This window comes from Sinocyclocheilus rhinocerous, unplaced genomic scaffold (genome assembly GCF_001515625.1).
Source record: "Sinocyclocheilus rhinocerous isolate Xijiao unplaced genomic scaffold, SAMN03320098_v1.1 scaffold2330, whole genome shotgun sequence".
NCBI classification, from domain to species: domain Eukaryota; kingdom Metazoa; phylum Chordata; class Actinopteri; order Cypriniformes; family Cyprinidae; genus Sinocyclocheilus; species Sinocyclocheilus rhinocerous.
Window position 1 is genome coordinate 1,241 of NW_015630979.1, and position 27,193 is coordinate 28,433.

Genomic DNA, 27,193 nt, shown 5'->3' on the forward strand with positions numbered 1-27,193 from the left:
AGAAATCTTTGTAACATTACAAATGTCTTCAATGTCACTTTTGATCAACTTTAATGCGTCCATCCTGAATAAAACTATTAACATCTTCAATATTATTTACCCCAAACTTAAAAGTTTGTTTTATGCACATGGTTGGCACAACATCAGCATGCAATTTCAGGTGTGCCCACATGATGGTGCTGACTCTGTTTACAATAGTGAGTGTTATTTATGATGGAGGGGTCGCCTTTATTTAGTCTATTATATGAAGGAGCCATACTTTGATTTCTATCATGGTTCATGAATGTGACAATCGACTAGTACCATGGTTTACCTCAAACATATGCATCTTGTGCATTAAGGTTATTATATACGGTACTGCATATTTGCATACACCCCAAGGTATAATGTTCAAAAAACATGGTAAAGGTAAGTAGTCATTAAACCTACAAGCATCATGAAAAGTTTAACTAAGTGAAAACACATTCATTCAATTCAAGGATGCATTCAGATTTTCAGTCACAGCGGGTGTTAACTAATGTAGGTGATTAGGTCAACTTCCTCCCCAAATAGAAACATTTCTCATAGGTTTTGCCTTGCTGTTTTCTCTCGGTCTGTTCATTGTTTGAGCCTCTTCCTGGCTCGTGAGGTTTTGGAGGACCGTCTCTGTGTGAAGCACGGTTCTCACGTTACAGGTCATTGTACCCTCACTGAATAGTATCAGTGTACAGAAATGGACTGTTCCCCTTCTCTAAAGCAAATCAGGTTACACCAGATTCAGAAAAGTTATGGTTATTACAGTACACCCTGTCCCATAGTGGATATGAAGTCACTTCTATTATAATTTGTAATTGTCAGTACTGTTATTTATCTTAAAGAGATTGCTCACCCAAAAATGACAATTCTGTCATCATTTACTCACCATCATGTTGTTTCAAACCTTTCTTATGTGGAATATAAAAGACAATATTTTGGGTCAAAATAACAATGGACGATCTTGAATTTCATTGTATAACCTTCCTAAAGTCGTATTGTGTCTTTGAGCAAATGTTTCATGAATTGAAAGTCAAGCATCACATAATTTGTTACTGAAAGTTTTCAAAAAACAAATGTGCAATGTAATCTGTGGATTGTGCCTTGGGAAAATTTCATTGTGTTTTATCGGTTTCAGTCAGGAAATATCCTTTCAGCTGTGGGGGGATGTGATTGGCTGGCTATAGACTTCCATAGTCAACAGCTCTTCAGGGGGAGTCCAAGCATAAATACTCTGACTCACCTGAACAAGAACAAATAAAAGCCACCAGTTCTTCTCCGGACAAAACCACACTCAGGTGCTGCATTTGGAAACAATCCTTGTAAGTATTACATTTCTTATTCACAAAGTCTTTGTGGTTTGAAACTAAATTGCAATTTTTTTGATGCACCAAGACATGTCATTAAAATGCAGCATTTTCGTATTTGGTTACAGTATGCTATATTCAATGAATTTAGGGTATTTTTTTTTCTAAATCTAGTTATTCACTGCAGGGTATTATTAAATATTAATACATAGCTCTTTAAATATGAAATATCTGTCTGTTAACGAAGGGTGGAAAGGAGAGTTATTGGTATTCTGGGGTTTTATGGTTTTCACATGGCATAAGTGAACAAGCTGCATTCAGACTAACAAGCAATGAATATTTCTTTACCAGCAGTACACATACAGAACAGAAAGTCTCTGGTTCAGCGAGCACCATGACCTCCAGCTTCTCTGTGCACAGCCACTCTCTGGGACGCCAGCCGTCTTTCTCCAGCATGTCTATGCGTGACAGTGGAGTTCGAGGACGCTCTAAAGTCCCAGTGTCCCTCTCCTCAGCCAGTACTCTGTCCCTGTCTCGTTCGACCTCTCTGGGAAATGGCTTAAACATCCTAAGCAACTTCTCGCTGAATGGTCTAGGAGTTGGTGCCAGTGAGAAGGAGACCATGCAAGGTCTAAACGACCGACTTGCCAGCTATCTGGAAAAGGTGCGTTCTCTGGAGAAGTCCAATGCTGACCTGGAGCTGAAGATTAAACAGTTTATGAAGGAGCGAGCACCCAAGGGTCACGACATCGAGGGACTGATTGCTCAAGCACATGCCATTGGACAAGAGGTTTGATGATCTAGCTCTGTTTACTGCTTTGGTTTTAGCTGTTTCTTAGACAAGAAAGCAGAAATAATGTTCAATGATGTCCTTGCATGAGATCCTGTATTAGTCAGCATCACACTTCTGCTCTTTAGGTGAGGAAAAAGACGTTGGAGAATGCTCGTATAATGCTGGAGATTGACAATGCCAAGCTTGCAGCAGATGACTTTAGGGTCAAGTGAGTTTTGCTCTTTTTGTTCCTTCCTATAATCCCTGAGAAAGATCCATCATGAAATATATTGTACTATTTTTGTACTAATCTCTTGGTTTTAATGGTTTATTATATTATTCATTCCTAAACAGATGGGAGGCAGAAGCTACTCTTTGCCAGTCAGTTGAGAGAGACTGTCATGCTCTGAGACGAGCAAAATCTGATCACGATCAGATCATCGCAACCCTTCGAGGAGACCTGGACAGTCTGAAAGAGGAGCTCTATTTCCTCCAGAAGAACCATGATGAGGTTAAACACAAAAACATAAATAGTAATAGTAAAGGAAATAGTAGTCATTATTCAGCTTGATGCCATTAATATTCATAGGTAAAGTTTGCACGTACATTTTTGCATAATTATATGCTGAATGTAATGCACAATATAGAAATATTAACAGCAACTAAAACGTATTTACATGCACAGGTTTGGGAATGCTGTATATAAATACATTCTAAATATTTGTAGTTACATTTTACTATTATGCAGGTATATATATTTGAGCTCCCCACCCTACTCTAAACCTAACCACTTTTTCAACAATATAAATAATGTAATAAGCAGATAAACATGGTCACCGTGATTTTGCCAAGTAAGACATGTTCCTGGATCAACATCTTTTGTTGATCCAGGATCAACATTACTGTCCAAAAATATAGACTTAACCCAATCCCTACCCCTAAACCTAACCTTACCCATAATTTATTCCTAAAAACAGGGAAATGATAGCTGATTACCAAGGGTGTAGAAGCTCCTAATCCTGATTGTAAGCCTAAAACTGACATTTCCTGAAAAGTTATCTCTCAAATCTGATTGGTTGATTGGAATGATGTTCCAGGATGAACAAGGATGTTGATCCAGGAACATGTTGTACTTGGTGAAATCACGGTCACCGATAAACATATAGTGAAAATAATTTTAGTCAGACTATACTATTACATAGATATTTTTTGAGCAAGATCATGCCTTATTTCTCACAGTAGCCATTCAGAAATATATCAAGACTTTTAGTGCTGCAGATATAAACACACCCTTATCTAACTGTTTTCTTTACATTTATATATATAGAGTAATCAGTGTGTAAAACACACACATTAACACACACACACCCAGGTCTACAAACATATGGAGTAGGTGAAGAAGTGTTTGGTCAGACAGGTGTGGCTCCACTCAAATTTAGCATTTAACCCTAAACAAATCAATCACTTTACAATGAGCATCTGCAGAATGTTAAGAGCACAAATATAGGCAATTGTACAAAAATGATCAAAAATGTATGGAGATCATTGCATTATATAACAAAATATAGATTTAATGTGGCATTCATTTTTAAAACAAGACACAGGTGAATAGGGTAAAACAATGTAGATATTATACTTCCCCAGCTGATTGAGTACATTAAGAATTGCACACATTTTTTGTATTACATGGTTTCTGAAAGGTTATGTTTAAATATGCAAATGAGACATTATCTAATTAAATTAAATATATTTTTCATCACTTAATAAAGTAATAATATAAATTAGAAAATACTGTCAACAGCCAGAAAAAAAAAAATCATAATTTTGTTTTTAGGAATAAAATGTATAAAATCAGGCAAATCATGTATGAACAAACCCCACTGTAAAAGCTGTTAGAATACAGATAAGAAAAAAAAACTGTACAGTTTGGTGTATGTAAATATTAAAGTCTAGATATTAAAGTATTAAAGTCTAAATTTCTGGTTCAGTGCAAGAGAAAAAAAAACTCATTTTGAGAAAATGGCTTTTGAAGATGTGTATTGTAATTGAAATCAACAGACGCACATATATAAAGTGCAATACAATAAAGACTAAAAAGTTTATTTTGGATTTTTCTTTCCACTAGTCTGAAAAAGGTTCTGAAAATGTTATAATTGGTTCATATTTCTAAGAAAATTAGTATCATTTGATATTTTGTGATCTAATGCAGTTCACACATTTGAAGTGCTTAGATGTGCAAATACTCTCTGGTGAGATTCTAAATGACTCGTCTGTCACCATGAAGGAGAAGAGCACACTGAAGGCCCGTCTAGCCAATGAGCAAGTGAACGTGGAGGTGGATGCAGCCCAGGGCCCAGACCTCGGAGCCATCATGGCAGAGCTAAGGGTGCAGTACGAGAGCATCGCACGCAAGAATAAAGAGGATGCTGAGATGTGGTATCTGAAGAAGGTCAGTGTACAATCCAACACAGACTCCACACACCTGAATCAGCTATTTATAGACTGATGATTTCACTGCAAACACAGGTGTGTTTAAAAGAATATGTGTTCTGTGGTGTGTGTGTGTATATGTGACAGCTGGAGACCGTGCAGTCGGAGGTGAAGGAGAGTAACGAGGCTCTGCGATGTGCTCAGAGTGAACTCAGTGAAAGACGACGCTTCCTGCAGGCGTTAGAGGTGGAACTGGACAGTCTGCGCAAACAGGTGACATGAATGAAAGTTTATCCTAAAATTGCTGCAGTTTGTCTGTGAAAAATGTCCAGTTGGTAAAAGCATGACTTTTACTCCTGTTGAGACAAATCAAGTAGTAACTGAAGTAACCAGTTAATATAGATGCAAGTGTATGCTTCAGAACACTGGAACATTGTGAATTGTTGCATCCCATAAGGTCCAGGAAAGTCTCCCAATTTTTTTATTTTCTTTGTTTTCCTGAACTTTTCCAGTTGTTTAGATGGTCATGAACATGCTGCAAAGTAGACTTTTATAATAATAAAAATATTTTCACTGCAGTGGACATCAGAACGGATTAAGTCAAATAAACAAATATTATCAAAAGGACAAATCTTTCACAAACATCTGCCAAAAACATAACTCAGCATATATGTTGAAATTCTACTGTATTTTCAGTGTATGTTCATGAAGTATGACAGGGGATTTGAAAACGTCATGATGCCAAGGAGCCCCAAATATAATGATCCTCATGCTCATATTTTATTGTTTATATTTTAATATGTTTTTATTGACGAAAAAAAATATTTTTGTTGATATTTATGTTGAATAAATGAAATAACTGACTTGACTTCATAATCGATAAACCAAATTATTAAAATATTACCGGTATCTGGAAAATATTTATTTATTATTAATTATTTCTTTATTAGGCTGACAGTGTGTCTTTATCTGAGCTGAACACTTTACACAAGTCTTTATGCATTAGTAATATCAAATTTGGCCAAATAAAAATAAAATAAATAAATAAAAATATTAAATATCATTAGTGACTTTTTTTTTCTTTTTTTTTCTGAAGTGTAGCACCCCAGTTTGAAAATGATACATCTCATATGTTCTACCAGACTTTAAACCCCTGGAAAAAGGGAAAACAGTCTATTTTTGAGAGGTTTATATACAAGATAATAACAAAGATTCCCGACTAATTGCTTACTTGCTTTTCTATTAAGGAGAAAGTTCCTTTTCCAAATTTCCTGTAGAGTGGGCAAGACTGAATTGCTTGAAGTCAAGAGGGAATGGAGAAAACACATCTTCCCAACCTTCTTACAATGAATTGCTCATGCTATATTACTCGTCTGTAAATCTGTTTGGATAAACATTCTTCAAACAGTCAAATCCTCTATCCTGTGGTTAAAGGTCAATGAATATGTCAGTGAGCTGTGTGAGGCATCATATTCTGGCAGTGTTTTTTCTTTTTACCTTTTTTTGACTTTGTTTTTTAATTAGATCTGCAATAATTTAGCCCATAGTTTGTCAACAAATATCCAGAGAACGTGTCAAGGTTACCTCTTCAGCACAGGAAACCACAGTCCCCTCCATCTGCTGTTCATCCTCATGCAAACAACAACCATATGTTTACTCCCATATAAAAAAAATCACTCTGGAATACATGTGATGACAGTCTAAAAACACGTTGCATCCTCATGGCCTGGACAGGTGATAAAGAGCTTTCAGCAGGTTGTTCAGCTAGTAGTTCACACATACTGGTTATAGATCAGACATTATACAAGGAAGTTCATTCTTGATGGTGCTCATCTCTAATAATGGGTTTACACTAATCATACTCCAGTCTTACATACTGTATTTTGAACTCATTGAAAATGTTATGGCTCACCTCAGGTTGGTGTTCTGGAGGGGAACCTCGGAGAGACGAATCAGAAGTACACTCTTGAGATCGAGCATCTTCAGGGCTCGCTCACACAGCTGGAGGATGAACTCTCACAGCTGCGCCTGGACATGCAACGAATCAAAACCGATTACGAGCAGTTACTGCGTATCAAACAGAATCTGGAGCTGGAGATCGCCACCTACCGGAGGCTGCTGGAGGGAGAGGAAGTGTAAGAACCCAGAGAGCTTTCTCGAAGCTGAAATATGCTGTTTTCTTTTGACACAGTTCCTTAAGTATACCCAGATAATGCTGAAGGAAGCGTTTCTGATATATGCAATCAGTTGTGACTATTTCCTTTTTGTTTTTCAGGATAAAAGAGACACCCTCTTCTAAAAGTAAGTCTGTTCTGAATGGATAGTTCTAAGACTATAAAACTAAAGAAGTATTCCGTTTTTTGGGGGGAAAATATACAAATACTGTATAATGTTGATACTAATATAGGGAAGAATGGGGTTTATTTGAATGAAATGCTTGAGCAGTGTTTTTGTATTTTGAGTTCAAACATCTAGTACAAAATCCTCTTAAAACTGGAATATTTTGTTATTGAAACTATTATAAAACTAAAATCACAATATAATATTTGTCACGGCTTTTAAACAAGCAAACACAATAAAACAACACTGACATACATTCAGAAAAGTGTCACCATGCAATATGTATCAAAGTAAGATTTTAACCTAAAACGTCCAGTTGAGGCAAGTTTTTCCATGTGTCATATGTTTTAATACAATAATTGAATTTTTACTAATAACTTTTGTTGACCAAAACAATGGTTTGATATATTGTATATTACATATTTACAGTTTGTAATTATATACTGTATATATATTGTTTAAATTGCTGACACTGTTTTATGGTTGGTTTCCATTGTGACTAATTTGCTCTCTGCTAATCTGAACTTGACGTATTTTCCCTGAGTGATAATGGTGGAAATGTTTAAAACATTTTAAGGTTTGCATTATTTTCAAAAATAAAGCCACCTGAGAAATGTTCACTGGAGTAAAAAGAGCTACAACTAGCCCTACAACAGTATCATTAAGTTTACTTATATTGTAGTTGCCAACAACTCTTTGACAGTATAACTCGGCACAATAAATTAGTTATAGTGAAGTGATCTCCTAAAAAGAGCATTTGAGCACCTGCAGTAGCATGTATACATTTAAAACACTGAACTTGCATACATTCTCTATGAGAATTCAAATGCTCATAGCTTTTTTTCCTGCCTTTTGTAGAAGAACCTGAAGTGAGAACCAGGAAGATTGTGAAGGTGGTCACCCAGACCATGGTAAATGGAAAGGTGGTGGATGAATCCAGTGAAGTTGAACAGATTGAAGAACGAAAAAAGTGAGTCTGGCTCACAAGTGACACCTATATTCTTGTGCTTTATCAGTGGGTACACTTATCACAAGACTATTCTCAGTGATCTGTTCATCATTTCGCTACACATTGAATAAACATGTCAGATATTACAAAGTAGTGACGTGTCAGCGGTCTTGATTTTTTTTCTACCACCTCTTTTTCATCATTTATAGGACTATAAGACTTTACATCTTCACATTCTCTCATAATTATTTGAATGTCTTGCATTTCTTTTCACTGATATTATTTCTTCTTCACTTTCTTTAGGTCTGATTCTGTAAGGCGAGTCGCAATAGAGCGGGTCATTTAAGAGTAGCACAGACCGAAAGTCACACAGTGAAACTAAATACATACGATACTAGCTGATTTCCTGAATAAAGTAGGCCTACTAGTTTTAGGGACGGTGGTAGAAAAATGATATGTAGCTGTGGATGGGGATTTGAACCTGTGTGGTCACAGTGTGAGAAACCGAGCCAAAGGACGAAATCAAGACAGCTTCACTTTGAGAACGATGACCGAAAAAGCCCTGACACCAAACCTCTGTAGTGTCAGATGTCTTGCTTTTGTGTGGCTTTCTGGGTGAAACAATTACTACAGTCCCAGCCCATCACGGTCCTTGTAAACAAGAGCCTTTACTTTGGTTTGCTCTGATAAATTCCACTATTATTGCCAGGTATAAAACTATTTAAGCACTTAAACAGACTTTCAGTAAATTCTAGCAATCTTACACAGGTCAGATTTATATATCTATTACTTGAAAATCAGAATTTATTTTTCATTCTCTGTGCTGAATGAAACACTAGGCTATACTACATCCAAAATACTGAATGAAATGTCTGAATTCATCATTTTTATATGTAGAATTTTATCTACTAACCATATCTATAGACAATTAGCTCATATAATGAAAATGTGACACTTGTGTTTGGATGAGAGCTCCAAGAAAACACATTCAGTTATGCAGTTTTCAATATGGGGCATTCATAATTCACTTTTTTTTTGTCATTGTCTTTTTGATGATTATGGATGTGGAGTGCATATCTTACAAAGAAAGGTGCAGAGTCCCAGCTCAGCTTTAACACCCTGTGTATTATCCCATCTAAACCATTGTGCAGATGAGTAAACATACTGATACATACAATGAAGCATTTACAATAAACTTTAGACTGATCGGCCACAGACTCTTGTTTGTTACTGACAATAAAAGTGATATGGTGTCTACCACTGCCTTTGGCAAATGAAGAGGGTTTCTGTCTTCAGCTGCTACAGTGTATTCAATATCGTGATCCTTCCATTCAGTAGAAATCTCTCAAAACTATTTGTTTTTACATGTCAAAAGCCCCATAACAACAATCTCAAATACTGCTGCACTGTAAATGTATAATTTACTTAACAGACGATTATTAATATAACTTAAAAATAAAATTGCATTACTCGCTTCCTTTGTACAACACTTCCTCCTTGTGGCAAGACGTACGCAAAGTGGTTTTGTTTAAGAGCATCATCTTTATCATCATCGTTATGTACTTTTTTCATATTCACGTGGGTTCCACAAAAAACAGCAAGAATAGAAACGTGGACGTTGACAGCCTTAGTTGCACTCTAGAAATAATAATAATTTTTAAAAAATAATTTACATTTATTATTATATTATATGTAATTATATATATATATATATATATATATATTATTTACATATATTACATATATTAAAATTGTACAATTATTATTGTTATTATTATTAATGTTATTATTATCTGGAGAGCAATTATGGCTTTCAGGGATTCATATAACTTGCGACAGTCAACATTTCCATTCTTGCAGGGTTTTTATTTTTATTCATTTATTTTGGAATATTACAAATTCTAATAATAATAATAATTGTAATATACTATTTTACTATTGTAATATACAAGTGGTTGCAGCATGAATGGAAAAGTGAATAGTCATAAAAGTCATAAGTAATATGAAACCTTGAACGCCTTCTCTAAAGATCAAGAAATACAACAACAAATACTACTACTACTAAAGCAATAGTACATTTCAGTTTCAGTGTAAAATATTCAAGTGGCTTACACAAAAAACATTTAAAAAAATTTTTTTTTTTTAAATGAATGGATGTTAATTGTACTGAAACATTGAAAGTCTACATAAAAATTATAATCATACTATATACAACAACAATAAAATTTACTATTGCAATATTAAATGGTTCCAAAAAAACTGCATAGTCTGGATGACCTTTTTTATTGTACGGTCTAACTGTGAATAAATCTTTCGTTCTGCCGTTAAGAATAGACTTTATACAGACGACACGAAGGGTTTTCACAATTAGCCACCTGTAATTGTGTCCTGCCCCTTTAAATTTAGCCGACCAATCAGGAAAGTGGGCACATCCTTTCACGTCTCAAGCCACACACTAAACACACAGGCGCTGTATGCTCATCCCAGGACAACAAAACACCCAGACAGAAAATAAAGCAAATTGCTGCAGGTATTCATATTTTAAATAAACACTTATATTCACCTCATTCCCGTGACGGTGTGTCTTTTTCTCCATTCTTTACAGTCGTCCATCCAGTGTTTCTGGTTTAGCTCTGTACAGTTTCCAGGCCTGTACTTAACACCATCGTGCACACTTAAAACATTTGTGCTATCAGAAAATATAGACCAGCATCTACATCTAAATATCATTATAATCATGTGCCTTTTAAACCTTTTAGCTAAACACGTGCGTTTGGAAACTATAGACAATTACAGATAGGCATATATTACATGGTTATACTAAGTTTAAATCTGTTATGTTGTGTGTATTTAATAGTGCACCATGGCTCAGGACGGGGTGATACTGCAGTTCAACTTTCCCACATTCGGGGACTCCATGCTTCAAAAGATGGATGTTCTTCGTCGAGACAGACGTTTCTGTGATGTTGTGGTCCACATCAATGACTTGGAAGTGCCTGGACACAAAGTGGTCTTTGCCGCTGGCTCCCCTTTCCTTAGAGACCAGTTTGTCCTTCAGGACTCACATGAAGTACAGATATCTACACAGCAGGATGCAGAAGTTGGACAGAAGCTTCTTCTGTCCTGCTACACTGGGACACTGGAATTTCCAGAGCTGGAATTAGTACACTATTTAACAGTTGCTAGTTTCCTCCAGATGGGTCACATTGTAGAGCAGTGCACCAAAGCTCTAAATAAATTCATAAAACCACATGAGGTCAAAGACGAGCGTGCATCATCCCGACAGCCATCGGACTTCAACGCACAGCGTGGCCAACCAGCTGTGGAGACGGTATGTGATGAAGAGGATGAGGTGGACAATGATGGCGAAGATGACATTGATGATGATGATGATGTTGTGATCATACAACCCAAGTCTCCGCCTGTGTTTAGAAACTCTCAGAGCAACAGCAGAGGAGAGGAAAGTCCCATTAGCATCGTTAAGGTAGAGTCAATAGATGAGCGAATGCCTGATAACTTCCAGCGTCGCTCAAGTCGCTCGCCAACACTGCGCTCACCAGAGCCACAGCACTCCCTGATAAACTCCACAGTGGAAACCCGACCTGCAGAAATCGCCATCAACCCCGCAGCTGAATATTCGCTGTCCCCACCTGGACCCAGCGGCTCCGGGAAAGGGAATCTTTGGGGATGCTCAAGGAATGCCGATAAGGGTATGCAGTGGTACCACCAGTGCCCTAAATGTGCTCGTGTGTTCCGTCAGCTGGAGAACTATGCCAACCATCTGAAGATGCACAAGCTGTTTATGTGCCTCCTGTGTGGAAAAACATTTACCCAGAAAGGAAACCTACACCGGCACATGCGTGTCCACGCTGGCATCAAACCCTTCCAGTGTAAGATATGTGGAAAGACTTTTACTCAGAAGTGTTCGCTGCTAGACCACCTGAACCTTCACAGTGGGGACAAACCACACCGATGTAATTACTGCGACATGGTGTTTGCACATAAACCAGTTCTCCGTAAACACCTGAAGCAGATCCATGGAAAAAACAGTTTTGATAATGCCAATGAAGGCAGTTTGATTGAAGGACTATAAATTCATATTAACGTCTAAATAAATTATATTAATATACATGACGTAGACACAATTTGTCTTGAAGTCACAATTCTGTATAAAAGTGGTTCTCAACCAGGAGGTCAGGGTGCAATAGGGGGCCCCAGTAAAGGGCCGTTCACTGCAAGGACGATAATTATAAAAATAATGATAAACGATATAGTTTCAAAAATCATTCTCAATGTAAAGAAATAAATAAGTCCACACCTCTACCATAACAATAACAGCACATTGGAACAATATTGTCGGAATCACTTTTTTTTTTTACGATAAAAACATTGACAGCCAGTCAGATTCCAATCAGTTTTAAAGAGCGTGAGCATGTAAAGCAGTCGATGACAGAACTGCAGCACGTGTTCATAATAAACATTACATTATTGTACACTGATGTGGACACATATAGTTATCATTACGGTTATCTTTATAGTTATCGGTCTTGGTGTGAATGGGCTTTAGGTGTTAAAATATTTTTAATGTAGTTATATTAAGTTTATCTTAATTAAAATTTTACAAAACACAAAAGTAATCATTTACAACATGAAACTAACTCATTACGTTTTTAAGTTTATTTATTTTTAAAGACCAGAGGTACATAATTTATAGGTACATAAATTGTTGACAAGAGTGGATTGGAGTTAAAAAGGTTGAGAACCACTGCTGTAAATTAATACACTAAATTACAAGAACTAAATGAAGTGTCCGCTGATTGGTAGATAAATGTTCAGTCAAAGTCAGGTTTAATGTCATTTTCTTTTTTTTCATATTGCAGGTCCAGGGAGATGTATTAAGTTGATTTTGAATGCTGCTGTGGCATCATTTGGCTGTCATATCTTTTGTAAAGATTAAAATATATTGTTAAAGTATATCTGATCAGACCATATTTCAGTTTTGAATGCTAATGTATAACTTCCAGCTGTATTTGAACACTATTGCGCAACTCTTGGTCTGTAATAAATGTTTTCACGTTTCCATCTGTGTAAACATGCCAGAATTTGGAGAAAATTGCTGACTCACTAATAAATAATTGCAGATACTGCATGAAATGTGCACTTCTTTCTGTTAATGTTCATTATGCTATGAAAAAAATAAAAGATCACAACAAATCAACATGCTAATACATTAAGGATTTCAACATTCAGATTGATTCCAACTTTGTTTATTTCTTTGCTTTTATGACACATAGCTATGACAGAGCTGTATCATGGCGGCAAAGCATTATCGTGGACACATAGCATGTCGACCTCCGTCCACTGGGAGATTGACACCTGTTATAAATGTTGCTGCATCAGATGCCAGGAAGGCGATAGCATGAGCTACTTCCTCTACTTCACCTGGTCTGCCGAGAGCATGAGTCACCTTGCACTTCTCAAGGAACTGGAGCAAAGCACAAAACACAAGGCGTGTTATTTAGAAGCATGCATTACAGTCAAATTAGATAAAGCATTTGATCTTAACTCATCACCTGAGCATACTGGTCCTCATCAAGTCCTGCACGTTTGTGAACCTCTGTTATAATTACTCCTGGGCTGTTAAGACAAAGCATTTGTATTACCTCAGTGTAACAATTCTATGGCCCATAAAATGTAAAACAACAGAATGAAACTTACCAAACTGAGTTGACACGTACTTGCTTTGATGCCAACTCTACAATTAAGATGAGATGAGAAAACACTTGTTTGTAGAGTAGTAATACCCAAGCCCTTTGCATCAACTAGTAGAGGAGACCGGGGCTAGTTGTCACACTTTTTACTTGGGTGTATTTTTCAGGGCAAGTTTATTATTGAAAGTCAATTTCTGTAAATGGCCATAAAATTAGCTAAAAATCTATTCATCATTTCTGCCATTAATGCTCTAAGAGAATGCTGTCACACTTTATAGGGTAAGTTGGAATTACAATGGAATCTGCAATTAAACAGCCTAGAAACAGTTCAAAACAAATGAAACGGCAAAAACGTAAAAGGAAACATGCCAAACTTTTGACTCAAGACAAATAGCTCGTAATAGTCTCCTGTAAATAACATTCTAGATATCATAGAGATATTATAGAGATACCTTACCAAGAGCAACACAGCGTGTGAACTGGTCGATGGCTGATTTGGACATGCAGTAGGCAAGTACACCAGGAAACTATAATGGACAGAAAATGTTTAAGACTATCAATCAGGGCCTACAAGAATAAAACAATGAGCAATTCTTTTATATTTATATATTTCATGGTTCATTTGGTACTGATGTATAAACTCATCAAACTCACTGATCGTTGCCCATTCACACTGGACACATTCACAATTGAGCCTTTCGTTTTGATGAGATGAGGCACACAGAGATGAGTGAGATGATATACTGATCTGAAAGGGAAGAAAACGTGTCAAATGTTGTTTACCTGTCCTTATAAAGTCAAATACCCGCATCTTTAAATTATTATCTATTGCACCCAGCGGGGCGCAAGGGCGTGAAAAAATGTAGGGGGAAAAAAAAAAGTGTAAAAAAACTAAATAATAATAAGGAAATTAAAATTAGATTAAAATAGTAAATGAGTAGATAAATAATACATTTAACAGTTCAGTACTACAATAAGTAGGAAAAATATAATAATGTAACTTTTTAAAAATATTATTATAATATGAACTGTATTTATAATATTTAATATTTATAGATAATAAACAAGAAACTACACAAATGTTTACATTTTATGTTGTGGGATGGGAGTACCTCAAAGCAGGATGATCATATTTGGGGGTCTGCAGGATCTAAATGATTGAAAAACCCTGATTTATTGAATCCAGTGCACATTCCCTAAGTTAAATAATATTTTACCTGACATTGACAGACATGACCTTGTCATACTGGGCCATGTCTGTTGTCTCTATACTGCCCATGGCGAGGATTCCTGCACTGTTGATGAGGACATCCAGCTTCCCAAAGTGAGCGATGACCTCTTCCACTGTCCTCTTCACAGTGTCCTCATCTGTTAAGTCTCCTGGCACTAATAAGGGCTAAACACGTTGGACAGGAGCCATAGGGAGATGAGCATTTCTATGTGAATCATTAAAGCCTATTAGCATCATTGAGACGGTATTTAACAGTCTGAAGAGATTCCAGTGAGTTTTACTTTAACTGCCCCACAAGCTTCGCACTCTTCGGCGACTTTGGTGAGGTTGTCCACATCGCGTCCATTAAGCGCCAGCTGGGCGCCCAGTCTGGAGAACAGCACCGCTGCGCCCGCTCCTATCCCTGAACTCGCGCCGGTGATCAGCGTGACTTTGCCCTTTAAAGAGCCAACCTAAAACGCCAAATCATCATGTTTAAAATCAAAGTTTAGTGTGAAATTCAAACGCAACCAGTATATCGATGTGATTGAGGTTTGATTGACTCAGGCATTTTGCAATTCTGTGAGTGTAAAGCAGGGCTCAACCGCTGATCTATATAATCAATATACAATCAATTCACTATTATAGATCAGTGGGCTCAACCTACTTTGAACGCATCTGGAGTTGCCATTTCGATTCATAGGATATTCACAGCTCGAGTGACCCGGCTTTTATTTTTCCTTTCGCTCACGTGCAACAGAAAACGAGTTAGTTACGTCACTGTGTACGTACAATAAGAGCAATAAGGTACAAAACATTACAAGGGTTCAGTCCATTACTTTATTTCTAAATTAAGTCAGTAAAATGTGAATTGCATTGTTCAGTTTTCTCGTGCCAGAGTATATCTGTATTTTTACTATCAGACCGACTGTTGCGGATTTCATTAAAAGTGACTTTGATAGTGTTTATCTAAATATCCGGGTCACTAGCGTCATAACGATTTCAAAATTGTAGTCCTAATTTTTGCCTTTCAAAATCGTAGTTCATACAAAGACAATGACAAATTATATAGAAACCACTTAGGAAAACAAGGAGAAATTCTATCAATTTAGTGAAAATATTTAAGTACAATGGCTTATTTATTTATTTGTTTTTAAAAAAAAATTTAAAATACCATACATTTAAAACCCAATGTAAAAGATTATAGGGAAAACAGAGGCAAGTCAGTGTGTACAAATTTATGAAACAGCATGAAACTGAAAAAAGCACAAAATATTTATATTTACAAAACAAGGCATTATTAATGTTTCACAGTGAAATCAATCAACCAGCAAATGGGTTGGCATGGATAGTATTATCCTTAATACGGACATCTTTAAGAGGACGAAAAGTCTTTTCATTCACAGGAAGTTTCTCTAGTTCATGCAGAGTTTCGAGTCCATCTATAATTCTGTGACAAAGAATGAGTTGGTGTTACAATTCATTACCATCAATACAATTACAACAACATTAAATACACAAACAATTATTAGCTTATTATTTGAACTATCAATCACATAGAAGAAAAACGTAAAAATAAATAAATAAAACACACAAGCAAAAGATCATAAACAAAAAACATACTTTCCAAAAACCGTGTCCAGGTGAGGCTGTTTTGCATATGTGAAGTAGAACCGTGATGCATTTGTGTTTGGTCCATTATTTAGGGTGACCATACGTGCCATTTTCCCAGGACGCGTCCTGGGAAAATGGCACGTATGGTCACCCTACTGATTATTGGCCATGGCCACCACACCCCGGACATTGTGCTACATAAGACAGACATTAAATGGGAGATTAAGTTAGATCAGACTAAAAAGATGTTTAAATTGCATTGTAAGTCAGTCTGGTCCAGACATGATTAACTACAGTGCCGGATACTGTGGATGTTAGTTATTTTTGCTCAGACTAGATGATTAATGAGAGGTTTTCTTAAAACATAGAATGATGTGATATTTTTCCCCCACACAAACCACTTAAACATTAAATTACTTTAAGATCAATACATACTTTCAGATATTCACTGAATTCATCTTCAAACTTTCTTACCCAAATACTGGTCCCTCCTTTGCCTGTACCTGCGGGAAAAACATAATTTAAATAATTCAACCAAATAAACCTTGACCGAAAATGGTAAAAAAAAAAACGCATTCACTCATTTTACAAATTTACAAGCTAAAAACTAAAGCTGTGAGACTTGGGTTAGAGGTAAGAAAATAAATCCATTATCAGTTACCTGTTGGGTCTCCAGTCTGGACCATAAAGCCCGTTATGTTTCAATGAAAAATACATCCATTGTAAAACCCACTAGCGCACAGTGCAATACAATTATATGAGGGAAAAAAAGAGAATTAACATATAGAAAAAAATGACATCGCCTATTCAAGATAGGTGTCTGTGTGTTGGAAACAGGTGTCTTCACAGCTTTTCGGGGCCTTCTCACAAAACAACTCTATTTTGATATCACCAAGGTCTGTGTGCAGTGTAACAGCCTGCGAGATAAGTGAGATAATGAGTTCAGCTCATTAATAAAGTAGAATTACATAATCATTGAAATAATTATTAATATAAGATCAATAATTACCAATTTAGAATGCAAATAATTATTTCATACTGCTCAAAGACTAATAAAGAATATCAAATGTTTTTCTAACTGTTATTTGGCCAGAGTATTCCACCACAAATACTAACATAAAACAGATAAAACGTTAAACTAATGTACTCTATAGAACACTGTATATAACCCAAACTAAAAAGGTAAAAAATGTGTTCTCGCAAAGTTCAGCATTCATAGGGAATTAAAGAGCAATCTTACCATCTTCTAAAACATACTACAGTCCAGTGAGTGTTTCACTGAATAACGTCCGACGCAACTGAATGACGATAAAACATTATTCTTCTTGGTTTTATGGCGAGTTGCAATCTTTGCGGATATCGCCACCTCCGATAAAACATTGGTTCCCATTTAGCTTTTAAAAATGGCTTTTTCTCAGTCTGTGCATAAATAAGAGCAGTTTTAACAACAGTAACGATAATTATAATAATGCTGAATAAATATTTTAAGTAACCGGTTACTACTGTAGTGTTTACAACAGCATATAAAGCTGACAAACTAAAATCCAGTTATTCTTTATAAAAATAACGTATTCATTATAAAATATTCGACACAATTACTAAACTACTTCCAGTGGTTTTTATTGACACACAAAGAAAACCGAGTGTTTATTCACTCTGTATGGCTTGACACATTTTGTAGCATATACTTAATTTCTATTTAACATTTACTTTGCAAAACAAACCAACAAAAAAGGAAACAATAGTACAATAATACAAATAATCAAGTCGTCAACCATAAATATATCAAATGGTTACAAACATGTGAACACTGGAAACATTGTAATATTGGTTAAAAAATAACACTGACTTTAAAAAAGTCTGACAAGCTTTAGATGTACAAAGTTGAATGGCACTTACCTGAGTAACTTCTGAAATTCTATTAGCTTAGTTTCCAATGTGTGTGTATATATACAAGGAAGAATCAAACAAACAAGCTTTCTTCTAAAATCCTACACCGTTTCATACTTGAGGTAAACATGCAAGCTATGTTCAATAACTGATCAACAGTAACAAGTTTGTTAACATATCAACAAATTGAATATGGCTATTACAATGGTGAGATAAAATAGCTGTTAATCCTACACAAAGTAAACAAGTAACATGAAGTATTAACCTGCATCACACACTCAAAGTTATAATTCAACCAATGTCAAAACTGCATTGCACACACATGTAACACTTTACTAAATGTCTGATTGTCTTCTTAGTGGTGCACTGTCACGAGAACAACATGACATGAGTGTAACTGGAACAGAAAACATTTAGTGCAAAGTCGAGGGTACTAGTCTACTTCCATGAGAATGTTTACATGTCTGTCAACTGAATACAATGGATAATCTACCTTTACAGACGGTGAACTGTTCATTAGAAATTATTCATTGATAATTCTTAAGGCATTTCAAAGTGAGCAGACAGGTGAAAACAAGGTGCTGTATTTGTAAGGTATAATGTAATCAAGGCTTTTTCTAACTTCTTTTGAAAAAGTAATATTGATAATACCAATACAGTAATAATACTAATACGCATTTATACAAAAATACATGTAGATAGTGATACAGACATCACTATCTATATTTTGTAAAAGTACTTAGCCTTCGTTTTTGGATCAACTAAATAAATACTGCAAACATGCACACATCAAAAATTATTTGTGCAATCATAAATACTCAGTTAACACGCATTATTAAACTTCCGATAAAGACAAGGATTTTAAGATGACTGTAGACAATAGTAACTTCCTCTAGGGTAAAAGTTAATGAATATTGAATTATGCATCTTTCTAAACCTTTAAAAAGGAAAATGATTCATGCAACAGATGACTTGGATTATCAGTATGTTAAAAAGACTGTACAGCATAATATTGTGCTGGGTAACATGTAGGGTTTATATAAACAAATGTCAAGTTATGCAGTGCCCTCAAAGTTTTAGAAAATATTAACCAGTTATTCACATATTAATGAGGAGCAATTTGAACAGCTTTGCCCAACAATTTCAAATAAACAAGTGGTATTTTAGCAGTAAACTGTAAAAACGGTAAACCTTAATTGGGTTGAATTTGAAGTCTTCAACCATACAGATACATGGATTTAAGAAGAGGCAACAGTATAGAATAGGAGAGTGATTTCACAGACACTTACACAGTAACACTGGTATAAAATGTAGTCCTAATGTTTATCATAAAATACAATAACTAAATAGTGTTGTGTATATTAAGGCAAAAATGAACAGCACCTTAATCCTGATGTAAAATTTCATCTGCTCACTCCTCAGTGTCTATCAACAGAAATGCCATGGCTGTCTGTTATAATAAAACATGACATGCCATAATGTGAAATACTTACTTTTTCCCTTTTGCCTTTCAGGAAACATTTTAATGAAAGCTGAAATATTTAACAAACATGTATCATTTTCTATTATCTGGATTTAACTCACGCCGTTTAAAATCTTCACATAGGCAAGTGCTCTCAGGTTCATGCATCTGCTTCAAGAAGCCTCTTTGTCAGTTCTCCACAGCTGCTCTTTGACCTCTGAAGGTAAAGTATTGAAAATATTGTCCTCCACAATTAGACCGCTCCTCTTCAGCAATCTGCACTCCCCAAGTTCTACAGGAAGGCCTTCCAGCCGGTTTCCCCTCAGCTCCAGCTGTGTCAGACTGGTGAGCTCCCCAAACCGTGACGGTAGGGACTGCAGGCAGTTGTTTCCGAGGTTCAGTGTTTGCAACTTCTTACACTGAAACAACTCCGGGGGGAGTGCCTCAATCTATGAGGAACAATAAAAGTAGAGAGTGGACAGAGATCAGAAAACCAAGTTGAGTGAAAGTACAATAAACATTACTCACATTAATTTAACGGGATTTACAAAGAATGTACTTCCTGCATCTCATCATAAGAGCAGTAGCACTTTTTCTTGAACCAGTTGTATTATTTATTATCTATTGCTATCTAGTAAAATAATAAAAATAAATTTTGATTATCATGCATGAAAGAGTAAACAACAACAAAATCTGCATCAGTGGCAATTACAACTAAAACAACAGCTATAAAATAATTCTTGCTAATTTAAATTAAATTAGAAACTAAGCTAACATATTTTCATGACTCCAAAATAAAATAAAAATATCCACAAATTAATATGAATTTTTGTTTTGATACATGGTATGTTGTAATTAAAACATGAAAATGGCATTATATATGAAAATACTAAATACAATTTGAACGCTGAGAAATTCAACACGGTTAAACAATGATGATACCAGGTAGAGAACGAACACTGGCAGCCCTAAATATAAAATAATCAAATAGTAATAATAACAACAACCCCAAAGTACCAAAACTAGAAAAAATTAATAAATAAATAATCAAAAAAAATTAAAAAGCAAAACAGAAGTAAAAAATACAATTAAAACTCAAAACTACATTCATCCTGAACCTGACTTACCCTATTGGCAGTTACAGCAAGGGACTGAAGGTTCTGTAGAGTTCTTATTTCTGATGGGATGTCAGTCAGATTGTTATGGCTCAGATCAAGAAACCTCAGCTTCCGGCAGAAGAAGAGCTGATGTGGTATCTTCTCAATCTTATTGCGGTTCAAATAGAGGCGCTCCAGGTTGACCAAATTACCTAACTGAATAGGTATGTATGCAATCTGATTATACCACAACTTTAGACAAACAAGTCGATGAAGATGCTGAAAACTAATGATCTCCTCAATGGTTTTCAGGTTGTTGTCCTTAAGATCGATCTCCTGTAAATTGTGCAGGCTGAAGATGGAATGAGGTATGCGCTCCAGATCACAGCGGACGAGCTCCAGCTCGGACAGGTTCACCATCTTCTTTAAGCTGTTGAGCACCATCAACTTGGTGCCTTCGTTGTTGATGGACAGCTTCTGGAGGTGCATTCCAACATCCGTGACCACCTGAGGCAGCTTTGTAAGGTTACTTTTCAGTCTCAAAACCTTCAGTCGCTTCAGCTCTCGCAAACCGTCGATGACGATGTAGCGATTGTTGTCAGCACTAAGGTTCCCAGTAAGGTGCAACTCGCTTAAGTTCTTCAAGCTGTAGATCCACAGAGGAATCTCCTTTATGTCAGTGAACTTGATGTGCAACGATTTCAGGTGCTCTCTCAGAAACGCAAGAGCGGGAGCCTCTATTTTGGCTGGTGTGTGGTACAGCCACATCTCTCTGAGGTTAGTAAGCTGGGCAATGATTGGTGGGATGGTGACATCAGGGATGAGCTCAAGCTTCAGGACCTCCAACTCCACCAAGTCAAAGACCGTGTCTGGAATCCCACTGAGCATGAACAGGTGGAGCTCCAGCTTCTCTAGGGAGTTTTTGGTGATCCTCTGCCGAAGCTTTTCCAAAGTCCATTCGTTGTTGAGGTTCAGCTGGCGAAGTTTGTTCTCGCTCACCTCCGAGAGAAACACCGCAAACCGCTTGGAATACAGGGGGTCGTACTGGTCAATCATATGCAGCATGAAGGCGAAGTCGTTTTTCACATCTGGGATGTCGCTGTAGCTGCTCTCCTCTCGGATGGACTCAAACGAGTACTTCTTGAGAGAGCGTCGTAGCATCCAGCTGAGGGTGTACACACAGATCATCCCGTACACGATAACTAGACTAATGTAGAAGCAGGCTAAGATCTTGAAGAGAGTGGCCAAGGGATGGGCACAGTTGTACATGCGATAACCAGTGAGACTCTCGATGTCCACGTTGCAGTCGACGCTGAACTGAATATTGTGGACATAGTAGCCGGTGTAGAAGATAATAAGAATAAACTTAACAACTTTGATGATAGTCTGTCGGATGTAGAGTCGGTAAACTATATCGCCTTCTTCAACGTGAGTCCGAAACTTCTTCACCTTCTCAAACAATGCCTTCGCTTGTTCACCTTCCTTTTTGTCCAGGACACCAGTCTCAGAGTGGTCCACGATTCCTTGCTCTATACGAGATCTGGTCGTTGACAGCATGGGAACACTCGCCTCAACGTCTTCACTCACATACGAAGCCTTCTTATCGAAGGAGCCGTTCATTTTCACCAGAGCTTTGGGGTCGCTTTCCTCCACGACGGTTTCAGACAGAGCTCTTGTGGTCCAAGGCGAGTCAAAACATTTCAGTAGGATAGACACAAAATGTTCCAGTTTAGAGCTTGTCCAAGGGAACTTGAACCAGAAGTTGCTGCAAGCCAGAAAGATGAGCGTATGCAGCAGCACCAAATATGGGAAATACTTAGCGAACCAGTGAAGCTTGTTTTCATAGCACACAGCATCGACATAGTTGTACTGGTGGCGATCGAGATCGTACTGGATTCCTTGAGGCTCAAGGGTCAAGGGCACAGAAAATGTGGCATTGAAATACTTTCTACAGGTCTTGTTAACTACCCACTTGCAAGGCAGGCAGATCATCTTGTCCTGCGTGACCTGAAGCGTGCCCCCGAATACTGCGATCATCAGCATTACCACCGATAAATAGTCTGTGAACACGTCCCACCATGGCTTTAGGATGCGATACGTAGGTTGCGTATCCACAAAGTAGCGCAGCTCAGTTATGGGAATCATGATTTACCTGAAATTAAATTATTAGCATGGTCATTAAACATCTATGCATTTAAATCTGGCCTTGAATGTCAATGCAGATATTTAAAACTGTCCCACTACTGCAAACTAACTCTATATCATCTCCCAACATAAACATCTGAAACATATTTTACCAAAGTCAAGGACAGCTGTCTTCTCCGGCTGTGGCTGCTACACAAGACGACTCCGCCAAAAGAACACTCTGGCTTTCTTGTCATCTATTATTAGCCATTTCCGATAATAACACTGAAGAATTGTCTCCTCTGGCTATGGAGAGTCCGTGACCCCAGGGTTCAAATCCTGTTTGTCTAAGGCAGGGCAGTGTGTCTGAAGCAGTGTCTCCTCAGTTGGATCTTACCTAATACTCCACATGTCCAGTCAGGAACTGGCACTCATCACAGTCCTTTTTATCAGGATGGGACGCAGATATCCTGTCGTGATAAAACAGCATACAACACAATGTCTAATATGTGGACTGTTTTCTGGGAGCCATTTCTAAGCAGTTTCAATCTGAGTTCCTCCCTGAGGGAAAAGGAACAGGTTGAAAGCTTATTTCCCTTCTATTCACTTTAAATATGGTGGTTAAATGAGTGACATAACTGCCTTGTGCTTATATAAGACTAGCTAACACATCCTAATAACAGAGGTTTGAAAGACAACATTATAGTAGACAATACATTTTAAAGAAGATGATGAGATAATAATCAAGTTGTTGACCGACTACTAAGAGACTAGACAACTGGATTAAACCAGTTCATTTCTGAATCCTCTCAGCTTGATATAGCGAGTCTCCTACAGTTTACTACGGTGGCCGAGAGAGCTCAACGCGCTGTAACTTAAGAAAACACATGCAAATTGAAAAAACACCAGCAAATTAAGAAAACATCTTCATCAGTACAATAATAAACAAACAAACAGGCACCGTACTGTATAATCATAAGGAGACTCGTCGCTCAGCACCTGAATGACTGCATGTGTTATTATTAGTTTGCTGCTTGTCTTTGTATAAAGGGCAGAGTGTCTTTGTTTTACTCGTCGAGAGAAACTGTTCGGCGTTTGACAGGATCATGTACTCACCCAGCTGTGTGCTGCCACCTCTGCTCCATGTGTTTGCTGCCGGACCGGACCGGTGAGCTCGGATTGCCAGAGAGGAAAGTGGACGAACCAAGACAAACAGCGCAAATTGCAATCTCAGCTGCAGGGATCAAATGTATTTTTCATAATCAGCTTATTACACTAGAGGGCACTGCGAACTGAGTTTTGGATTTTGCCCTCAGCTTCATTGTACGTCTCATTACCGCCACTCACTGGACTGGAGCGGGAATCACAACCTGAATGCTCAGAACTGTTTTGCTGTTTTTCTAAGGGCTTTAATGGTTAATTTATCATATGTATTATTATTTAGGTATGTATGGCTCTGAAATAACAGTTACAAATAACTATGTTACACATATCTGTATTTTGTATGAAAGTGGACAAAAACGTTCCTCACCTGTTTTATGTTTCCTTACATTAATAATTTCAGAATGTTTATTTGGCAGATTCCTATTATATTGTTAATATTTTGTATTATGGTTAATTTCCATGATAAAGAATCTGACATTATTTTAATATTTATTAGTATGAAATGAGCATGACATATGAAATATTAGTTCAAAATGCAACATATGCCTTCAAAACCAATTCTAAAACGGAATTAAGCTTACTATTATGTTCACTTCAGAAAATCTTATCCAATAATAAAAAAAGACTATGAGGACATCTCATATTATTGTTTATTATTATTATTATTATTATTATTACTTTAATTTTCCTTCTAATGAATGAATGAATAATTTTTTTAATGAATAAATTATTTATTTATTTATTAGCTGTTCAGGAATCATACAGTACATATGTATTGCGTCGTCACTAACCACCAGTGTAGGATCCATTTTTGAATCTCAGTGCAGTAAAGCTGCATATGGACAGGAAGGTGGTCTGTTTGGGATTGTGTGTGTGAAAAAGACATAATCGATGTCTAAACTAATTATTGCAATCCGCTAATATTTTATTCACAAGCTTTAACAAATATACAAATGGTAACATTCATTTTGTCATTTGCCTAATCAACAACAGACTATAGTATGTAAACTAAATGGTTAAAAAAACAAATTAGCATCAAGAAGGACTATGACAGCTCTTAAACTTCCAGCTCATGCTTTTATGCAAGCAATTATTTATAATTTTTTTGTTACATTCACTGATCTCTCTCTCTCTCTCTCTCTCTATTTATAATAGATAATAGGTTGCATTCCAAATGTATATATTGCACTATAACTTTGGCAATAAAAGGCCAGACCTGCCACATACAGCTGTGCCTGTGTGTTCTTTATGAACAGTTTTTCTGTGGGTAGAGGCTCCCTTTCACACTGATCCAGTGTCTTCTTTCCAACCTCAATTCAATACATCACAAGTGACACCACAATGTGTTCTCAGATCAGCAGTAAACAGAGCATCTCACCAAAACCTTCATCAAAAGTAAGTGTCACCATTTACATTTCCCACAGCGGGAGGCTTAAACAAGGCCCAGTTCATTCAGAAAGACTGCAGGTTATGTCAACAAAGCTGCAAACCCTGCTTGGCTCATCTGCTGAATGTTCTGCTAGTGTGCTTACATGCACTCAAAGTTTGATTTCAGAGTAAAGGTGCGATCACACCTATCGCTGTTCTGTCAGTTTACGCGGGTAAAATCCAGTAATTTCAAAAGGAATCCACGCGATTAAGAATTTTGCTTGGTTTGAAAGTTACTGCTGTGCTTCATACATCACTACTACCATAGATATCTATACATATCTGGCTACTACACTGTTGCCAATAGATAATGGATAGTTTTTTTTTTGTCAGCCAAATTTTGCTATTGTGACCATACCTTAAAGCAATAATTTGTCTTTTTGAAATGGCATGTAAATGGTTTAGGCTCACTGAAATTGCACCAGGCAATGAACATAAAAGCTGACAACAAAGCTGGATAATTTTATGAGCTATTTACTATGATGCTTATATATATATATATATATATATATTTATTTTTTTTGTCCTTTTTGTAGCTTGACAGTCTTTCAGCATCCCTATGTTTATGTGCATCCCTTTAAAGGGCAGTCACTTTAAGCATGTTAAATTTCTTTGCGTTAGTGTTGCCAACTAATTTTCAGGGGAAGTTGCTAAATGAAGGTCAATTTGTTGCTAAAAGTTGCTAAATCACATTGTGATGTCATTGCGTGATGACGTCATTACGTAATCACGACGCAAAATTGTGTCACTACATCAAATCTCAGCAAAAAAATATTTTATAGATGTTAATTTAGATTTCTTTGTAAAATCATATAAATGCATAATATTAAAATATAAAAAAATAATTTAAATACACCATTGAATTATTGAAAACTTTCACATTTTTGAACGATTACAATTTAAGTTTTTGCTTTTATTAGCTAGTAAACTAGTAAAACTACACATTCTGAACAATTATACTTTTAAGCAGTGTATTAGTAGTCAGTATGCTACACTCTAAGAAAAGTCTGTAAAAATAGGGCACAATCTACAATGTTAATATGAAGGAATTTTCCTTATTGATATTTCACAGGTTGTTTTTTTTTTTTAAATTTACGCATTGTATTTTGTGTTTTTGGGTTACAACGGATAATGGATAATGTCCTGGGATTGTGAATTACTATACCTTTTCCTTTTACATATTTTTCTTACAGTGTACTAACTGATCAACGAACGCAGGTACAAGCTACTAACATTGTGTATCATAAATGAACAATTATTCAATTAAATTGAACAGTTGCAAATAGCAATTAGAACTTACATGTGAAAACATGTGCTTTTTATCCCAAGTTGCTAAAAGTTGACAAATAAATTTTTAAAATAGCTAAATTTGTTGCTAGGTGCTTTTGGAAGGAAAAGTTGCTAGGGTAGTCTGAAAAGTTGCTAAATTTAGCAACAAAAGTGCTAAGTTGGCAACACTGCTTTGGACACTGCAACTGCTGTGATATGAGATCATGCTGCAGCGGCTGATTTAAACATATAACAAATAATAATAAGTCCAAAATGTACAAAAAAAAAAGACTTAAAAAAAAAAAAGAAGTTTGAAATGCTGCAGCTTTAAAGTTTGTGTTCTTCTAATTCAGCTAAGATGTCACCAGTGTTGGGTAAGTTACTCTAAAAAAGTAATTAATTAATAGTTACTAA

The 27,193-nt window shown here is 36.4% G+C and overlaps 4 protein-coding genes across 7 annotated transcripts; 2 read left to right on the plus strand and 2 right to left on the minus strand.

Moving 5' to 3' along the window:
* The first annotated feature begins 1,141 nt into the window (after positions 1 to 1,141).
* Positions 1,142 to 9,015, plus strand: LOC107740828 (keratin, type I cytoskeletal 18-like). 2 transcript variants are annotated; one of them, XM_016553349.1, is made up of 10 exons: positions 1,142 to 1,334; positions 1,671 to 2,109; positions 2,238 to 2,320; positions 2,446 to 2,602; positions 4,376 to 4,540; positions 4,669 to 4,794; positions 6,439 to 6,656; positions 6,797 to 6,822; positions 7,720 to 7,831; positions 8,114 to 9,015. In XM_016553349.1, the coding sequence occupies exons 2-10, from the start codon at positions 1,714 to 1,716 to the stop codon at positions 8,154 to 8,156; spliced, it is 1,326 nt and encodes a 441-aa protein (XP_016408835.1). In that variant the 5' UTR covers positions 1,142 to 1,334; positions 1,671 to 1,713; the 3' UTR covers positions 8,157 to 9,015. The 2 variants fall into 2 exon arrangements, with proteins under 2 accessions (XP_016408835.1, XP_016408836.1); XM_016553350.1 differs by having other exon boundaries at positions 1,674 to 2,109.
* Positions 9,016 to 10,279: 1,264 nt separating this feature from the next.
* On the plus strand, positions 10,280 to 12,339 carry LOC107740829 (zinc finger and BTB domain-containing protein 26-like). Its single transcript, XM_016553351.1, has 2 exons — positions 10,280 to 10,340; positions 10,668 to 12,339. The coding sequence occupies exon 2, from the start codon at positions 10,674 to 10,676 to the stop codon at positions 11,901 to 11,903; it is 1,230 nt and encodes a 409-aa protein (XP_016408837.1). The 5' UTR covers positions 10,280 to 10,340; positions 10,668 to 10,673; the 3' UTR covers positions 11,904 to 12,339.
* A 724-nt stretch (positions 12,340 to 13,063) lies between these two features.
* Positions 13,064 to 15,725, minus strand: LOC107740831 (3-oxoacyl-[acyl-carrier-protein] reductase FabG-like). Its single transcript, XM_016553352.1, has 8 exons — positions 15,399 to 15,725; positions 15,034 to 15,204; positions 14,739 to 14,917; positions 14,176 to 14,269; positions 13,979 to 14,048; positions 13,529 to 13,565; positions 13,384 to 13,447; positions 13,064 to 13,295 (listed from the first exon to the last, which is right to left on the minus strand). Exons 1-8 carry the CDS (start codon positions 15,420 to 15,422, stop codon positions 13,137 to 13,139), a joined length of 798 nt encoding a protein of 265 aa, XP_016408838.1. The 5' UTR covers positions 15,423 to 15,725; the 3' UTR covers positions 13,064 to 13,136.
* A 1,424-nt stretch (positions 15,726 to 17,149) lies between these two features.
* LOC107740800 (volume-regulated anion channel subunit LRRC8A-like) lies at positions 17,150 to 24,177 on the minus strand. Of its 3 annotated transcripts, none has more exons than XM_016553300.1 (5): positions 24,035 to 24,177; positions 23,092 to 23,388; positions 20,825 to 22,946; positions 19,820 to 20,146; positions 17,150 to 17,262 (listed from the first exon to the last, which is right to left on the minus strand). In XM_016553300.1, exons 3-4 carry the CDS (start codon positions 22,937 to 22,939, stop codon positions 19,871 to 19,873), a joined length of 2,391 nt encoding a protein of 796 aa, XP_016408786.1. In that variant the 5' UTR covers positions 22,940 to 22,946; positions 23,092 to 23,388; positions 24,035 to 24,177; the 3' UTR covers positions 17,150 to 17,262; positions 19,820 to 19,870. The 3 variants fall into 3 exon arrangements, with proteins under 3 accessions (XP_016408786.1, XP_016408787.1, XP_016408788.1); XM_016553301.1 differs by lacking the exon at positions 17,150 to 17,262 and adding an exon at positions 19,661 to 19,685; XM_016553302.1 differs by lacking the exon at positions 17,150 to 17,262 and having other exon boundaries at positions 19,853 to 20,146; positions 23,316 to 23,388.
* Positions 24,178 to 27,193: the final 3,016 nt, after the last annotated feature.

What these genes read in the sequence shown, in the direction of transcription:
- LOC107740828 (XM_016553349.1), top strand. Translation starts at nt 1,714, where the DNA reads ATGACCTCCAGCTTCTCTGTGCACAGCCACTCTCTGGGACGCCAGCCG. An exon ending in TGGACAGTCTGCGCAAACAG is followed by an intron (nt 4,795 to 6,438) that starts GTGACATGAATG and finishes GGCTCACCTCAG; the next exon opens with GTTGGTGTTCTGGAGGGGAA. An exon ending in CAGATTGAAGAACGAAAAAA is followed by an intron (nt 7,832 to 8,113) that starts GTGAGTCTGGCT and finishes CACTTTCTTTAG; the next exon opens with GTCTGATTCTGTAAGGCGAG.
- LOC107740829 (XM_016553351.1), top strand. Translation starts at nt 10,674, where the DNA reads ATGGCTCAGGACGGGGTGATACTGCAGTTCAACTTTCCCACATTCGGG.
- LOC107740831 (XM_016553352.1), bottom strand. Translation starts at nt 15,422, where the DNA reads ATGGCAACTCCAGATGCGTTCAAA. An exon ending in GTCATGTCTGTCAATGTCAG is followed by an intron (nt 14,270 to 14,738) that starts GTAAAATATTAT and finishes CTTCCCTTTCAG; the next exon opens with ATCAGTATATCATCTCACTC. An exon ending in ATGAGGACCAGTATGCTCAG is followed by an intron (nt 13,296 to 13,383) that starts GTGATGAGTTAA and finishes GCTTTGCTCCAG; the next exon opens with TTCCTTGAGAAGTGCAAGGT.
- LOC107740800 (XM_016553300.1), bottom strand. Translation starts at nt 22,939, where the DNA reads ATGATTCCCATAACTGAGCTGCGCTACTTTGTGGATACGCAACCTACG. An exon ending in TTGCTGTAACTGCCAATAGG is followed by an intron (nt 20,147 to 20,824) that starts GTAAGTCAGGTT and finishes TGTTCCTCATAG; the next exon opens with ATTGAGGCACTCCCCCCGGA.